Source organism: Boleophthalmus pectinirostris, unplaced genomic scaffold (assembly GCF_026225935.1).
Source record: "Boleophthalmus pectinirostris isolate CB_2022bp ecotype Guang Dong unplaced genomic scaffold, ASM2622593v1 HiC_scaffold_1, whole genome shotgun sequence".
In the NCBI taxonomy this organism is placed as follows: Eukaryota; Metazoa; Chordata; class Actinopteri; order Gobiiformes; family Gobiidae; genus Boleophthalmus; species Boleophthalmus pectinirostris.
In genome coordinates this window covers 31336348-31354651 of record NW_026570970.1, presented here as the reverse complement: position 1 = coordinate 31354651, position 18304 = coordinate 31336348, and the positions used below count along the sequence as shown (strand labels likewise).

At 38.5% G+C, this 18304-nt stretch overlaps 1 protein-coding gene across 1 annotated transcript in view; it reads left to right on the top strand.

Annotated features, from left to right (window-relative positions):
- LOC110158187 (inactive dipeptidyl peptidase 10-like) overlaps window positions 1-18304 on the top strand; it is a 71420-nt gene that overhangs the window by 50782 nt on the left and 2334 nt on the right. Inside the window, exons 17-25 of the mRNA XM_055150268.1 lie at window positions 1224-1345; window positions 3112-3159; window positions 5898-5996; window positions 9542-9611; window positions 11099-11293; window positions 13023-13077; window positions 13171-13270; window positions 14852-14910; window positions 15285-15357. Of these exons, the coding sequence (XP_055006243.1) occupies window positions 1224-1345; window positions 3112-3159; window positions 5898-5996; window positions 9542-9611; window positions 11099-11293; window positions 13023-13077; window positions 13171-13270; window positions 14852-14910; window positions 15285-15357 (821 nt within the window). The remainder of the gene's footprint in view (window positions 1-1223; window positions 1346-3111; window positions 3160-5897; window positions 5997-9541; window positions 9612-11098; window positions 11294-13022; window positions 13078-13170; window positions 13271-14851; window positions 14911-15284; window positions 15358-18304) is intronic.

Genomic DNA, 18304 nt, shown 5'->3' with positions numbered 1-18304 from the left:
AGGACTAGTAGGAGTAGTAGTAGTAGTAAGACTAGTTGTAGTACCAGTAGGACTACTAGTAGTATGATTAGTTGTAGTAGTAGTAGTAGTAGTAGTAGTAGTAGTAGTAGTAGTAGTAGTAGTAGTAGTAGTAGTAGTAGTAGTAGTAGTAGTAGTAGTAGTAGTAGTAGTAGTAGTAGTAGTAGTAGTAGTAGTAGTAGTAGTAGTAGTAGTAGTAGTAGTAGTAGTAGTAGTAGTAGTAGTAGTAGTAGTAGTAGTAGTAGTAGTAGTAGTAGTAGTAGTAGTAGTAGTAGTAGTAGTAGTAGTAGTAGTAGTAGTAGTAGTAGTAGTAGTAGTAGTAGTAGTAGTAGTAGTAGTAGTAGTAGTAGTAGTAGTAGTAGTAGTAGTAGTAGTAGTAGTAGTAGTAGTAGTAGTAGTAGTACTAGTAGTAGAGTAGTAGTAGTAGACTAGTAATGGGTACAAGTAGGACTAGTAGTAGTAGTAGTAGTAGTAGTAGTAGTAGTAGTAGTAGTAGTAGTAGTAGTAGTAGTAGTAGTAGTAGTAGTAGTAGTAGTAGTAGTAGTAGTAGTAGTAGTAGTAGTAGTAGTAGTAGTAGTAGTAGTAGTAGTAGTAGTAGTAGTAGTAGTAGTAGTAGTAGTAGTAGTAGTAGTAGTAGTAGTAGTAGTAGTAGTAGTAGTAGTAGTAGTAGTAGTAGTAGTAGTAGTAGTAGTAGTAGTAGTAGTAGTAGTAGTAGTAGTAGTAGTAGTAGTAGTAGTAGTAGTAGTAGTAGTAGTAGTAGTAGTAGTAGTAGTAGTAGTAGTAGTAGTAGTAGTAGTAGTAGTAGTAGTAGTAGTAGTAGTAGTAGTAGTAGTAGTAGTAGTAGTAGTAGTAGTAGTAGTAGTAGTAGTAGTAGTAGTAGTAGTAGTAGTAGTAGTAGTAGTAGTAGTAGTAGTAGTAGTAGTAGTAGTAGTAGTAGTAGTAGTAGTAGTAGTAGTAGTAGTAGTAGTAGTAGTAGTAGTAGTAGTAGTAGTAGTAGTAGTAGTAGTAGTAGTAGTAGTAGTAGTAGTAGTAGTAGTAGTAGTAGTAGTAGTAGTAGTAGTAGTAGTAGTAGTAGTAGTAAGTAGTAGTAGTAGTAGTAGTAGTAGTAGTAGTAGTAGTAGTAGTAGTAGTAGTAGTAGTAGTAGTAGTAGTAGTAGTAGTAGTAGTAGAAAGAGTTCATATTCAAATCCTTGTGTGTTTTTCAGAGTGTCCACTGTGGATCCGTTGAGCAGAGAGTGTGTGAGCTGCTCTCTGTTCAAACCTCACTGCTCCTTCTTCAGTGTGCTCCTGAGTCCAGACTATCAACATGTCCTACTGCACTGCACAGGTAATACACACACTACTTCTACTACTTTACTCATACTTCAAACAGGACCCATCCAATGCCATAGTTCACTGTCTTTTAGAATATTACAAGGCCACAAGCTACAAGATAATACACAGAGCAAGTTCAAAAAACCCCGCACTATCAGGAGAGAGAGAGGCCCTTCAAATCATAACTCCTATACCTACAACATTTCAGAATAAATTTGCCATAACTTTAATTCCAGGACATAAAAGGGTGTCTGAAGTCTGTCAAGTGAACAAAGTTTTGTATAGTGAAGACATTTTGTCACTAACTTTGGCCATACACCTTATTGCTTTATTGTACAACTGGGTTGCTATCAGCTATTGTTCTTAGTCTTGTTTAAAATGCTTCACCCCTCTGTGCAGCTGCAGAGAAGCAGGTCTTTGCGCCCTCTACTTGCAGTTGTGGCTTTGTGTACACTCAGACAAATAGGGTCTGAATCTATGCACTGCAATAAAACAAATACTACAGTGTCCCAAAATCAAATCAAATCAAATGTATTTGTATACAGGGGTGCAGTGGCCGTGGTACATGGGGGTATGCCATCCACCCACTTCTAAAAAATATAAAAAATAATACATATATAATAGCTACAACTTCAGAGGCTAATGATATCTGCAGTACGGTCCTATAGTAACCTGCCACATGAGGGACCAGGACTGAACCAGGTCTACACCAGTTCCAAACCAGAAATGAACCAGGACTGAGTGTCAGGACGAGCCCGGAGGTGTGAGTGTCGGGTAACTGCAGGAGAAAGAGCCGGCACACAGCTCTACGTCCCACGGAGCTAAGCCCAGCCATCGCCGATCACGCTTTGCCGACACTCTGCTCCGCGGGCTCAGGATTCTCCCTCTCTCTCTGAAGTTCAAGATTAGTCCTGGGTTAGTCCTGGTTCAGTCCTGGTTTAGTCCTGTTTTAGTCCTGGTTCAGTCCTGTTTTGGTCCTGGTTCAGTCCTGTTTTGGTCCTGGTTCAGTCCTGGTTCATGTGTTGCAGTCTATGATTTATGTTCTGTAGGTGATTATGAACGGCGTTAATGTTAATAACATGATTCTGCATCATTTTAAAGAGACGGGGGGTCACATCAATGGTAAATGGTAAATGGTCACATTTTTCTAAAACGCTTTTCCACCTTCAAGGCACTCAAAGCGCTTTACAACAAGGAACCACTCACCTATTCGGCACACATTCACACACCAGTGTACGCAGACACTGTGGGCAAGGTGGGTTAAGTGTCTTGCCCAAGGACACAACGACAGCATTCATCTGAGGGAGCTGGAATCACACCAGCCAACCTGTGGGTCAGTGGATCTGACCGCTCAACCTGTAATGTTTATGTCAAGAGCTGGAATCGAACCGTCAACCTTCAGATCAGTGGGCAAAAAATGCTCTGCCCACTGAGCTACTGCCGCCCAATGATGTCATAAACCACATACCTCCACTAAATCCCCACTACACCACTGTTTATATAGTACATTTAAAAGCCAAACAGTTGAATAATATTTACAATGGAATAAAAACATACAGTAAGCAAAACAAACAGTTATTATAATAATTAAAATATATATATATCATAACAGCAAGGTGCCAAGGTGTCTCCTCCTAGCTCTGGACAAATGCCAAAGAGAAACAGTGCATTTTGAGCAGGCATTTAAAGCATGAAGTACTTTATTGAAAGTTTAATTTGCATAAGTATCTGTTTATTTGCAATTATGTATTTTATTGGCTAACTGAATTGTCTTTTTAGGACCTGGGATTCCTCAAACCACTCTCCACAAACTGAGCAACATGAGCAGTAAGTGTATTTACATTTTCACCCCTAATCCAGTCATATTTCTGTTCTGTTATGGGACCATTTCCAGTATGGACAGTAAACACAAAGTGGATTAACTCATTTAGAGGGACAGTATTCTTGGCTAAAGTGAATGTTTATCAGGACGAGGCCAAGCTGCAGCATTGGGAAGTCAGAATGAATTATCGCTGTATAATAATAAGCTAGATAGAGTGTATGACAACTGAACAAACTGCTCTCCATTATGGACACCCCTGCTCACCCACTCCAGCAGATTCTAGAGGGGCACTATTCATACTATGATCCTGATACTTTTTTGAGCTTTCTACCATGTTATAATGTAATTTTAATAAATGAATTTCCTGACCAAGGTTTAGTTTTCATTGTCTCCCGCTGTGTTTGGTCAGCTGATTTAAAAGGACAGTTCAGAATTTTGGACATAACCTCATTTCCTAGTGAACCAGAGTGTTGGAGACATGTGGAGACACTTTTTAAAATATTCCATCCAGTCCTTTTATTTGTAGAGGTCACTAGTGCTAGGCTAGTGCATGTCAATGGCCATAGTTAGCCTGTCACTAAAAACAGTCTTACCCATTCCACAAAACACCCGAAACAAAACAATTATAACGCCAGACTGTCGATGTGAATGTCTGTGTCAATAGAATAATTTTAGAAGTAAAACCAACCTTGCATCTGAGGGATTTACGTCTGAGCAGCAGCAGCGAGTTGTCCTTCCTTATAGAAAACCTGGCAGTGGTGGACTGATATATGAGAAAATAGTCCCTCAACATGCGACGATTGATGCGATGCAAGGTTAGTTTTATTTCAAACATTATTCTGTCAACACAGACATTCACATGGACAGTCTGGTGTAATAATAGATTTGCTTCGGGTGTTTTATGGAGTGGGTAAGACTGTTTTTAGTGGCAGGTTAACTATGGCCATTGACATGCACTAGCCTAGCACCAGCGACCTCTGCAAATACAGGGGTCAGATGGAATATTTTAAAAAAGTGTCTCCACACGTCTCCAACACTCTGGCAAACTACAAAATGAGGTCTCCAAAAGTGGTGTCCTATGTCCAAAATTCCAAACTATCCCTTTAAACAGGTTTGTAGTCCGTTTTCTTCAAGACAGTATAGCAGGTGTGTGACAGTAAAAAGGCCCCCTCGTCCCGGTTTAAAGTCCCATGAGCATATTTCCTCAGTCCAGTGACGATGTTTCTTGAAGACAGCACCAAAACCTCTTTAAATCAGCTTACCAGACTGAAATACCAAGCCTGAAATACTTTCAATAAAAGAATGAGTGTTACCGATAAATGAAAGTGTAATTTTCAACTGTGTAGTGTATTTTCCTTTCCCATCGCTTGTGTATACAACAAATAAACACGGTTGTAAAATCCGGCTTTTATCATTTGCTGCTTTTATCTAAAATTAAACCTTTTTTATCTTTTAAATCATTCAAGCAGGTCAAGCATGCTTTTATCTCCTCTTGTTTAGACGACTGTAAAGCACTTTTCTCTGGCATCGGCCTCCATGCACTTTCTCGCTTATAGTTGGTCCAAAATTCTGCTGCTCATCTTTTAATTGGAACCAAAAAACGTGAGCACATTACTCCGATTTTAGTGTCTTTGCACAGGTTTCCAGTTAGTTTTAGACTTGATTTTAAGATTTTATTGTTTGTTTTTAACACTTTGAATGAACTGGCCTCACAGTACGTCTTGGACCTCATCCAAATTTACTCTCTGAGGTCCGAGGGCCAGCTCATGGTGCCTAAAACGAGACTTAAAACCACACACACACACACACACACACACACATCTGAACAGCCCCCACAGTGGAGTGTTTTAAGTCTCGTCTTTTATTCCCTGACTTTTAACACCGCGTGAGTTGTGTGGTCCTCGATGTCTTTTATTTATTTTATTTACTTTATTTATTTTACCATTTACTGCAATTTTATGATTTTTACAGTTTTGCTTTCATTTGATTTTACTGGTTTTGTTGTTTTAGGACTGGTATAACCAAATTTTACCAATTTAGCTTTTTGTTGTCTTCATTTTATGATCTCTGTGCAGCACTTTGGCGATTTGGATTTGCATATAGGGTAGTGATATTTTATACTATACTACTACTACTACTACTACTACTACTATACTACTTTTAAACTGTTTTATTTGTAACCTTTCTGGTGGAGGGTCCGTGGAAATGTTATTGCTTTGTCTGGAATGTTTCACAGTATGGCATTAAACCTTTCTATCTTCATGGAGATCAAACCAGACCAAGTGACAGGTCAGATCTGTGGAGAGGCGCCCCCGCTCACAGTCAGATGACCTGTTTTTATGTATTTTTGAGCTACAAAACCACATGCAATTGAATAAGTGTAATGTAGATCTGCTTAATGTCATACTGTGGGAGACATTCCAGGCAGAGCAATGACATATCCATAGAAACAAGTAACCTCCAACCACAAAATGACATTGTGTATCTTTAACATATTGTCTTGTACATATACACATCTGTACATTTGTATTCCGCACTCTTTTGCTATCTTTGTTGCTTTCATTATCTTGGATTTGATTACTGTCTATTTCTTGCTCTTTGTTCTTCTATTGTAATGTGTGAGCGACTGTGTAATTCTGTGTAATTTCCCTTGTGGATCAGTAAAGTTTGTCGAAGTCTTTTATTGAGTTTCATGTGGTGTTGAGTCTTAAGTGTTTTATAATTATTCTCTTTGTCTTTTCAGAGGTGAAGACGGTGGACAATGGAGCTGAGCTGAGACACTTCCTTGTTAACAGGACCATACCCAGATGGGAGAGGAGGATAATACCCATCAATAATAATGGTATACATATATTTTCTCCTTTGTAGACAACAAATACACTTCAGTCTTGCATTGTTAGAAGTTATATTAGTTTTATAGTTGATAACAGCTCAGGAAAAGGAAAACCTGAGACGTAAAGGAACTGTGTATCGTATTTTTCGCACTATAAGTCGCCCCGGCCGCACGCGACAAATAATGCATAATGATGAAGAAAAAAACATATATGAGTCACACTGGATTATAAGTTACATCATCATCATCATCATCTTTATTCCGGACTCATGGTCCATTTAAAAAACAGACAAGGACACTTTTTTGGAGAAATTTATTTTATAAAATCAGAGACCAGGAACCGACATTTCATCTTGAAAGGCAAGTTCTAGTAATAACAATAGAACAGAAAACAACAGCGTCACATATGAACAGTTCTTCAGATAAACTATAACATAAACAACAGAACAGAACAAGTTTACCAAACTCTCCATCTCACTCCAAATCACTAAATCCATTGAATTCTTCATCCTCTGTGTCACTTCTGAGCAACTCCATGACCTCCAGAGGTAAACAGGGCGCCGCTTCCTCTTCTGTGTAGCTGTCGTCAGACTCAGCATCAGTTCCAGTTAGAATTATTCCGGCCTTTCTGAATCCCGACAGGATGGTTTCAGTGTCACTGAAGTCCAGGCTTTGTTGAGCCAACCAATGGCTTCCAGGAAAGTTGCATGGTTCACCCTCCTGGTTGTCACAAGTTTCTAACTCACTCCAAACTTTTTTTCTGATGCTCGACTACTGTTTTCGGTTGCATATTTTGCTACTTGCAGCTTGTAATCCGCAAAATATGATTTTCTTTCTGGGGGCATTTGTGTACAGAAGTAATGGTGCGATCGACTGATATGATACAGACAGGACAGCAGCTCTTTCTGCAGGAGACATGCGCAGTAGAACCAAATGACAGTGGTGCAAGAGTAATAGTATACTGGCCTTTCACAGCTGTCAGTGTGAAAATTTTAATATAAGTCGCACCGGAGTATAAGTCACAGGACTACCCAATCCATGAAAAAAAGTACGACTTATAGTCCGACAAATACAGTATGTATGTAGTTGGTGTAGTCTCTCATCCTTCCAAAAGTAGAAAAGCTTTCAACAGAAGTAATTTTCAGTTTGCAGGTACTAGGGATGAACGCTTTGGGAAAATATCTAAGTGCAATTTTTTTGACAAGCATTTTGATTACAATATTAGTGTTGTCATTTGTTTTAATTTTATGATTCTGTTCAAAGAGAATTGACAAAAAGACTAATATGAACAAAGTAATCCAAGAATCAAATTTAAAAACACATTTGTACAGATCTGAACATGATTACCTGTTTTCTTTTTTCTTTTTTCTTTTTTTTTATGCAGAAGTAGACAGGATATTTTGTTTGCTTCAAAAATTGCAGCCTAATTGCGTCCATTCAAATTCCAATTTTGATTCAATTGTGATTCATCCTGAAGCTCCTGGGAGGTTCCATAATGCACCTTTGCTTTACGACCCAAAACTGGACCATTAGATTAACGAAGACAGAGCAGTTTAAACATAAATAAAAGATTCTCAGAGCTGTTCCTTCAGATTGAAACGGACTCCTGGACGACAACCCAAACATCTCAATTTGAAAGACCTCGAGACGACTACCTTTGAAACCTCACTACCCCTGTGAGTGTAATATCCCTCTGATCCCCCATCTGGTCCTATAGACGAGCCTGTTTCTAATCTCACTTGAGACTTTGAGTTCACACCAGTTACACTTAAGGCGCAGTCCTTTCTCACTCCCCTCACAGTGAAAATTACCCACGAGCACTAGCGGTGCCTGTGGAGCTGTCACTATTCTCTGTGTGATCTCTATGGGAAAAAGATATAGCGTGTTTCTTGTCACTGACTGAAAAAAATCAAAATCAAAATAGATCTTCATCACATCGACATTTATTATTTAAGATAAGAGCTGCTAGTTTGATTAATGAGTTTCAAACTATGGCAAAAAATCTGTGTATCATTCGTTCTTTTGTTTTTCAAAATAAAACAAAAAATTTGAAAATGAAAAAAAACAACAATTTTCTTCATTATTTATCTCCAAAACCAAAAACGGATAACGATTTTTTTTTTTTTTTTTTCAGTTTTTGATTTTGTGTTTAAATGAATAATGGAAAAAAAAAAAAAAAAAAAAAAGTTTCCCATTTCCCTGACTTAAACTGCAATGCCGGACTTTGCACCGCATACGGACTGAACCAGGACTGAACCAGGATTGAGCCAGGACTGAGTGTCGGGATGGGCCCAGAGGTGCGCCCATGTAGACTGGAGACCAGGACTGAGACCGGGACTGAGACACGATCACACCGGGACTGAGATGGAACCAGATCGAAACCAGACCGAGACTGAGACCGAGACCAGGACTGAGACCAGGACTAGACCAGACTGAGACTAGGACTGAGACCGGGATCAGACCTGGACTGAGACTGGGACCAGACTAGGACTGAGACCGGGACCAGACTGGGACCAGACCGGGACCAGACCGGGATCAGTCCAGGACTGAGACTGGAACCAGACCAGGACTGAGACCAGGACTGAGACAGGACTGAGACCAGGACTGAGACCAGGACTGAGACCAGGACTGAGACCAGGAGTGAGACCAGGAGTGAGACCAGGACTGAGACCGGGACTGAGACCGGGACTGAGACCGGGACCAGACCAGGACAGGACTGAGATAGGTTTAGTCCTGATTTAGACCTGTTTTAGTCCTGTTTTAGTCCTGTTTCAGTCCTGGTTCAGTCCACATGTGGCGCAAAAGTCTGGCATCGCAGTTTAACGGGAAACTGCCATTATCATTTTTTTCCATTATTCATTTAAACACAAAATCGAAAACTGAAAAAAACAAATCATTATCTGTTTTTCATTTTGATTTTGGACATAAAAAATGAGGAAAGAAAAAAAAAAAAAAAAAAATATATATATATATATATATATATATATATATATATATATATATATATATATATATATATATTTTTTTGCATTTTCTTATTTTTAGTTTTATTTTGAAAAATGAATGAACAAATGATACACGGATTGCAACAGTTCTCTATTACCTTAGCAATTAAGCAAATCAACTCAAAATATTACATCTTTCAAATGATAAATAGTCCTCACAAATCCTTCAAATCAAGGTTAAGAAGAGAGGTAGAGCTTTTAATTGGGTCATAAATTATAAAAGTAGATTTGCTCTTTGAGGGTTAAGTTCAAATCTTAGCAAAATGTGGACCTTATTTAGTGTTAAAATGGACAAGGTACAAACCTGAGGCACACTGATAGATTATAATAAAAGTTTTTTTATTGCATAAGGAGGGACACCAGCACATTTTTGGCTGAATGGATGCTCTTGCTCTGGACTACCATTGGAAAATGTAGTTAGCTTGAAATAATGAATACAACTTGAATCAGGTTAAATGAATTTCAATTCCAGACATCATAAGTTCTTGTTTACAGTGCAGCCCTGTATAAACATGTGTGTATTATATTCATGTGTATGTTTTGTTGCAGCATTGCGCCTGGAGCTGTCTGTCCCGGCAGATCTGGACGAGGGACAGCTGCACCCACTGCTCCTCATCCTGTAAGAACTCAAGTTTAGGTCTAAAGTACATTTAACCTGCCCCATCCCAGCAGCATTGTGTGTCCAGTTATAACTCTACTGTAGGGAATTGTCCATGTATTGAGGTTTAAAGTAAGGCCCGACCAATATGGATTTTTTTGTGGCTGATATAATACTGATAAAACAGGAGTTGGAGATGCCATAAGCCCATACAAAAGCCGATATATAGTGAATGTAAAAAATTACTATAAATCTTATTAAATATAGATATAAACTGATTATAAAACACAGGTCTGGCTCTACTGGATTTTAAATTTGGTTTGTTTAGACGACACTTATTGTTATTCTGACTCTCTACTGTCATATTTAAAGAAAGTAGGTCGACCTAATGGCATTTTTGCATGACATTCTAGCCAGTAAATAAAGTAAGTAAATTACTGCTAACAGCCTTTAGCAGTAAATGCGTGCGCGTCACAGCAGTTACTTATGTGTAAATGCAGATCATTCACATGTCTATTTACAGCTCATTTACTTATAAATGCAGGTTCAGTAACATGTATACAGCCACTATAGTCACTTTACACTAGACAATGTAAAAAACAGGCTGTTTATGTGTGTATCTTGCAGCAGCTAAGCTCTAACCAATGAGAAAAAAACATAAGTAGCTTCAAAAACTGATGCATTTGCAACCCTCACTGCTCACACAGGCTCCTCACAGATCACAAGTCTTCATTAATAAGTGTCCTTTCAGTCCTGACTCAAAACGATTGTCCGTAAATATAATATAATCGAGCATGTGGACAGCAGCTGCATGTGTAAACAAGCGCACTTGAGTGACGTGGCTCTGGGGGTGCATTCAGGGGCAGGACGACATCACACACAGACAAATTACTCCACAGATAAATATTGATGCAGTGCCACATATTAGGACATTTATCTGTCTGTAAATTGGATTAAAGGGACCTAATATAGACAGTCTAAGCTTTATAACAAAGTATAACATACCCACGTGGACTATCGGCCCATATCGGCAAGATTTAGGCTGATAGCCGATATGTCTCCAAGTGCCCATATTGGCCGATACTACCAGCCAACCAATAGTGGTTGATATTGGTAGTTTAAAGTGTATCATTTAGTGTTATTAAAAGATTCTATATTCTGTGGTATTGACTTTGTTTCATGTTAGTTTTAACTTAAGACAATTTGACTAAAGACATCCCCTGTAGATCAGTTATTTGACTAAAAAGGGGGCGGGGCACGGCTCTTGTAAAACCTCTCAGAATGATTAGAATAGCACAAAGACTGCTACATATACAGAGAAGTGCTAGTAAACAGTGAATGTGAAAATAAGTGAAAATGTAGATGAAACTGTCTAGCTGTACTTCCTCCATGCCTGTTTTCAAGTGTCTTCCTGGTTTGTGACACCTATTGCTTCACTTTGCAGTAGTCACACAAGTCGGTAGGGTGGTGAGGCTGTTACATTCTGTTGCCCCCCTTCTTGTGTTCAGTGACAGCGCCCCCGGTGGTCAGGCGGTGAGTGAGCTCTTCTCTCTGGGCTGGGACTCTGTGCTGGTCAGCTCTGACAGTGTGATCGTGGCTCGTCTGGACGCTCGGGGCAGTGGATTCCAGGGACAGAGACTCCTCCATGAGCTGCACCACAGGCTGGGCACTGTGGACCTGCACGACCACATCACCGCTGTACAGTCAGTATACACTGTACTCTTTTAATATATGTAAAAAAAAAACAACAACAACAACAAAAACACACTGCAAAAAGAAATCAATATCTAAATAAGTTGAAATGACAAAAATCAAGAACATTTGATTTTATTTGAGTAGATTCAACAAAAAATGATCAGGTAACATCGATTTAGTTTCTTGTTTTAACTGCAAAGAGTTTTTGTTTTTCTTATCTTAAGTGTAGCAAAGATGTATTTTTATATTGTAACTACAAAAAGTCTTGTTCCATTGGTAGATCATTTTAGACTTTATTGTCCCCAAGGGGAAATTTATTTCACAGAGATTGTCACAGCAACAACACAGCACGACAAACACAGACATTACAATCGACATTACAGTGCACTCAGCGGGGCCTGTTGTTCAAAAATGTGATGACCAAGGGGATCAGGGATCTGCCAAAGAGGGCCCTCCTGCACTTGAGCACCCTGTAGGTGGTAGGTGTTCATGTAGCGGGTGAGTGGAGTCCTGTTCTCTTGAGAGTGCAATGTGTCCAGTTGTCAAGTGACTTTACTCAAATCTTGATCAAACTTTCTTAATCCAAGTCGTCTTAACTTTGCAAGATTTTAGTTTTTGCAGATTACAGTTTAAATCAGTGTTTCTCAACTGTGGTACTACTTGTCAGTTGGTACACAGATCCCTCAATTTAGTCTATTTAAAAGACTTTTTTCCTCTATTGGGTCGCTCCTAGATCTATTGCCTCTGCTCAAATTCATTTCTCTCCAGCGACTAGCTCAGGAATTTGAATACACTAGTCCAGACATGTCAAACTCAGGCAGGGGGGCCATATCTCAAAAGAAAACGTGCTGATGTTGTTAAAATTTTTCAATAAATATTTTGTTTGGCCTGCAACTTAGTCCCAGTTCTCAGAGTTTGACACCCCTGCACTAGACGGTTTGCAAGAACCCTGGAAGTTGTAGACTGCGAACCGACCAATCAGCGAAGAGCTGTGAAACCATGACGTCACATTAAAGCGCCTGTCTGGGTCCCTTTTGTGGTACAGCACAACAGTAAACAAAGCAGTCAAGATGGATGTAGACGACGCCATACATTCTGTGCTGGCAACGATTCCCAAGATCGAGGATTTAAAGCCTGTTATTGCCCTTCTTCCAACAAGATTTGGAGCATTACATACGTCACGACCAAATAGCAGTGATTGGTTAAGTAAAAAAAGTACCCGTCTACCGTTGAGCAAACAAATTCTAATGCTGCGAGGTCAGACGGTTTCCACGAAGTGAAATCGGCTGATGAATCAGGCTACTATAGCATTTGGTGTCCAAATCCAAATTCCTCTCTAAATCCACTTTATTTCTAGAGCACATTTTACAAACAATGCAGTTTCCAAAGTGTTGCACAGAGAACATAAAATAAAGACAACAAAAAGGTAAATTGCTCAAAATTCGATTATACCAGTCCCAAAACAATAAAACCAGTATAAAATCAAATAAAAGCAAAATAAATAAAAGACATGGAAAACCACACAACTCACGCATGTGGTGTTAAAAGCCACAGAGTAAAAGTGTGGTGTAGCCCTGTTTTACACCTTAATTTATAGTATAATCTAAATAATCTGGTATTACTCTGAAGGTTCCGTGTTTTCTTAGGTGGTACTTGGTGTAAAAAGTTTGAGAACGTCTGACATAAATCATTATTTCTTGGTAGTTTTTGTTACTACAGTTTCGTGTATGTGCACAGATACCTGACCAGACTGCCTTATATTGACGGGAACCGAGTTGGGGTGTATGGAAAGGTATTCTATTCTTAATCTTGTTGATAATCCCAAAAGTATTTCCATAGTTTCGTAATACTTTTTTTAACGATACTCTCCTCCTGTTTTTCTTAGGCATACGGAGGTTTTCTCTCCTCTCTCATGCTCCTCTCTCACAGTCACATCTTCAAGTGTGCTGTGGCTGTGGCGCCCATCACCAACTGGAGACTATATGGTACAAAGAAAAGAAATCTGATTCATCTTTTTCTTTTTTTTTTTTTATATGAAATTGTAACATTGTAAAGAGCATGGAAATTGAAGCAGAGGGCAACTAAACATTTAAGATTAACTTCATGTGGACTTAAATCTTACAAGTGTCAATTTTGCATAATATAGGATTTTTAAGTCATGTTATGTCAAATACATAAGTAGAGCTGTGTGTTGTTTCATTCACACATCCTTTTATTATTACTCATACTATGTCTACAAAGTTTAAAATGTTTTTGGTGAGGAACAACATCGCAGATCAGAAAATGGGCCCTTGAAACTTTTATATTAGATGTTTTGACCAGGTTAATTCAAATGAATGAAAACTAGCACAAAGCCCAATGTCTTCTCTGTCAGATGAAATGAAACAAAATGAAATTAGGAGATAAAAATAGCAGCACTAACATCTCACACAGACGTGCTTCTATTGCCTATTGATCCTGAATACAGTAAGTGCTCCACTTTGTTTTTAAACTCCATACCCCTTCACTAGAATCATTTGGATAATTCCAGCCCTGGACTTGCCAGTCTCCACTTAAATGACAGTAAAAGGTAACTGTTAACTTGAAAACTATTGCTTCAAGACATCACAAGGTAGAACAGAGTATTTTGAGCTTTGGAGATGTAGACAGTCTAATAATGCAGGATTACTTAAACAAGTGAGACCGCTAAATCGAGAGCCAAAAGGCAAAGCTCTGGATTTACCGGTCAATCTACGTTCCTACCCTCATCTATGGTCATGAGCTTTGGGTAATGACAAGAGGACAAGATCGCGGATACAAGCGGTCGAAATGAGTTTCCTCCGCAGGGTGGTTGGGTGCTCCCTTAGAGATAGGGTGAGGAGCCCAGTCACACTGGAGGAGCTCGGAGTAGAGCCGCTGCTCCACGTCGAGAGGAGCCAGCAAAGGTGGCTCGGGCATCTGCTCCGGATGCCTCCTGGGCGCCTCCCTCCAGAGGTTTTCTGGGCATGTCCCACCGTGAGGAGGCCCCGGGGAAGACCCAGGACACGCTGGAAGGACTATGTCTCATGACTGAGGTTCCCCTGGAGGAGCTGGAGAAAGTGTCCGGGGGTGAGGGAAGTCTGGGAGTCCCTGCTTAGACTGCTGCCCCCGCGACCTGACCCCAGATAAGCGGAAGAAAATGGATGGATGTGAATGAAACAAAACACAACTCCAGGCATGTTTTTGAGGAGGTAACAACATTACAACATGTCTTAAAGCTCACAAGAGACAATTTTGTGTAATATAGTACCTTTATTATAGTTAATTTGTGGATCTTACTATTCACAAAAACATTATGGATTTTCATATTCGGCATTTCCTTATAGATGATTCATTGAGATATTGGTCCTTTACATTGTAAAATTCATGAACACAACCTTTTATATTTATGTTTGAATACACGCCCCCCATTTCCTATATGTATCCCTCAGCCTACATCTACTCATCCCCACTGACATTCAACTCTTATAATAGTGGATTTATTCAGAAAAATGACTCCCTCCTTGATTCCGTGTTCATTGTGTTTGTGTCTGCTCTTCCACACAAAGCTTCAGCCTTCACGGAGAAATACTTTGGACCTCTACTGAATGACGATCACAAATACCAAGTACGAACGTGGGCACAAGGTTTCGCAGTACAAAGATATATACTGTCGATGCAATTAAGTGGTAAAAAGTACTAGCTCAAGTTTCAACCTTATTTTCACGCTAAAACTTTTCTATTGTTGTACTTTTCAGAAAGTTACATACTGCTAACCTGATTCTTTAACACTTATTATTAAAAAGATTACGTAAGGTTTAAAGTAAAAGAAAAATATTTATAAATATTTTACTCCTTCTATGAATGTTTAACCAACTCAATATTGGCCACGTATGAGAAACTTGATTGTAAAATTCAATAATACTAAAATTTTAGTATTATTGCAATACAATAATACTAAAAATAAAGAAAAATTCACCAAGACATATTTTTGTTTTTCAGATTTCAAATTTAATTCAGAATTTTACCAGAGAAAACCCGGTGAACTTCCTGATCATTCACGGCACAGCTGATGGTACGTACTAGTCTATATATTTTTAAAATATCTTTCCAAACAGTGTCACAATACTCAAATTTCAAACTCATTTTGAAACCACATTTATAAGAAACCACTCGTTTCTTTTATAGACCAGAATGATATTTTCAACACAAAAGACTAGTAGTATATATTAGGGCTTCGAATCACAAGGCCACTCACCATTCAGTATGATACATAATGCATAATACATGGTTCATGATACAATATTATCACAATATGATGATACACGTGATAATGCATATACTGCTCATGATAGTCTGTGATATGGTGGTGTTTTTAAAGAACCACATACATGTAAGCACAATATGTACACAATGCACAATAGCAACAATAATTTTTTTGATGTACTTCATTGATATGAAGTACATCTATTTAAATCACCGGAACAGTGAATATGTCAAGAGTATTCCGTAAACCAGTTTCCTTTCACTAAATAAGCAACAAAACTGTAGTGCGGCACACAAAAAAATGTTAAAGATGCCAAAAAATACTCTCACCAAAAATACTAAATACAAATACTGTATTTTTGGACTATAATTGCACAATATCAATAATGTTGAATTCTCTCATCTATTATCATACATAAAGCACACTGGATTATAAGGCACATTAAGCGAAACTATCAGACGACATTTGATACTGATCCCTTAGCCCAGGCGTCCACGATGCATTGGCAGATCGTGGCGTAACTCGCCCGGTGTTGCCTCCCTGTCTTGGTGAATGTGTATTATGAATGTGAATGTGGGTGGATCATTTAATTTTTTAATTTTTTTTTGTTTTCCTTACAAGGAGGGCCTAAATATACATTGAGTAATAATTTGTTTAATGCAGCTGTGCACACATTTATTTACGTTTTACAGACACAAAACTTAAAGCCACTTGGCAAATTTGCATGAACTATAAGCACTGAAAAAAACAGTTCGCTCCTTGTGTGCTTTGTAGCTTACCAAGATCGTACTAAAACATTCTGACAGATTTTTGAACGCTGTGTACCACATAAAATTGGTTCGAGGTCAGTAAGCACAACCAGAATTAATACATGAGGTGCACCGGATTATAAGGTGCACCTTAAGATTTTAAGTGCACTTTATAGACCAAAAAATACAATAATACATAATAATACTATAGGAATAACATTGGGAATTGCAACAAAATTGTACTGTGGTCACACACAAAAAATGCAAAAAGCTGCTATAAAATGCTATATATGTGATGTCGCTCTAGTTCTGATATACCTCAAAACTATTCAAGAACAGTAGAAATGTATGAATTAGGCCTGACAGATTTTGCTGGACGATTTATTGACCAAGAAATGATTGCGATAAATAATAATATTGACATTTTGACCATTTTCAGCTAATATAATGACAATGGAATAAAAATGCAAATACAGACTTTTAAAGATGAATAAACTTTATTTTCTAAAGAACATTTAACACAGGAACTGCAAGACAAGCAAAAACAATAGACCGAAATAAAACAGACTTGTTAAGATAAGAATAACCTAATGTAGCCTTGTTTAGAGCAAGGACCTGTTAACAAAAATGCACTTGAATAAACCATTGTTGAACCAAACACAACCAAAACAATAAATAAGACGGATTATTAAATCTTAAAATTGCCCTTAAAAGTTATCTTAGTCATTGACTTACATTGGAATATTGTGGCCCCTCTCTCTGTAGCTGCTGCTGTGGTCTTGAAGTGTTTGTTTTAACTGCATTGTGTCAGTGTCTTGTGGGATTTCAGCAGATTTTGGGCTCTCCTGGGGGCTAGACTAGTTGTTTCGGTCGGGTATGGGTTCAGTCGGGTATCGGGCTTGTTAAAATTTATTGTATGCTTAATTGATTTATTGATTATCGTTATAGGCCTAGTATGAATACTTTTTCAAATAAGTGCCAAATACATCAACTTTTGACAATTTTAATAACAAAGAGTGAAAGAAATCAGGAATACCAGGGGAGGTGCCCCGGGCATGTCTCTCAGCTGGCCTGGGAAATCCTCTGAAGAGCTAGAGAAAGAGCAGTGTGTGGAGAAAGAAGTCCGGACTGCTGCCTCTGCAACCGGATACCACGGATAAAGCGAAAGAAAATCTTAGGAATTTTATATGGAAATACTTTAATAATTTACTTATGAATGTAACAAGACTATTAGCGTATGCTTTGAATACATTTAAGATAGGGATGGGCATAAAATTTTCTTAATCGATCGTCGGGAGAATTAACAATCGATTATCAATTAATCATTAACGTTTTTTATATAAAAATGTATCATCATTATTATTACTATCTGCACTTCTAATCTGCATAAATAAATTCAACTTTACAACATATAAACCGTAACGACTCTAGAGCCACATCAGCCCGTTTGACATTATAATGTGTTTAATGCAGATTTGCACAACTCTCACAGAAACCAAACTTAAAACCACATGGCTCATTTGCATAAACTAAGTGAAGAAAAAAAAACAGCTCTTGTGCGCTGATGCGACACGAATCAGTGGAATACAGGTTAGTGTGACCATATTTGCATTTGTCAAAACCAGGACAGCGTACGGGGGGTGGGAGGTGGAGCCTCGTCATCGACATTGCGCGACTCTCACCTGGGAAAACTTTTTAACACTGGACACCGAAACATATGTGCTGCTTTGTACACTGTGCACATGGCCTCCCACTTGTCCTAACCGGAACGGAAAGCGTGGAATTTCTTGTACAAGTCATCGTTAAATACACATTTGCGCTTCGGTACGCTGCAGACTGACCGACTGTTTGTGTCTCGCTCCTTCTGAGTGCAGAGAGACACATGTACAGACCCCTGTTTGGTCTCCCTAAGCTACGCACAGCAGTCTACATTCAGTTTGTCGATTAAAATGAACATAATCAAAGAAATTCTTAATGATCAATTATCGATTAATCAACTAATCATG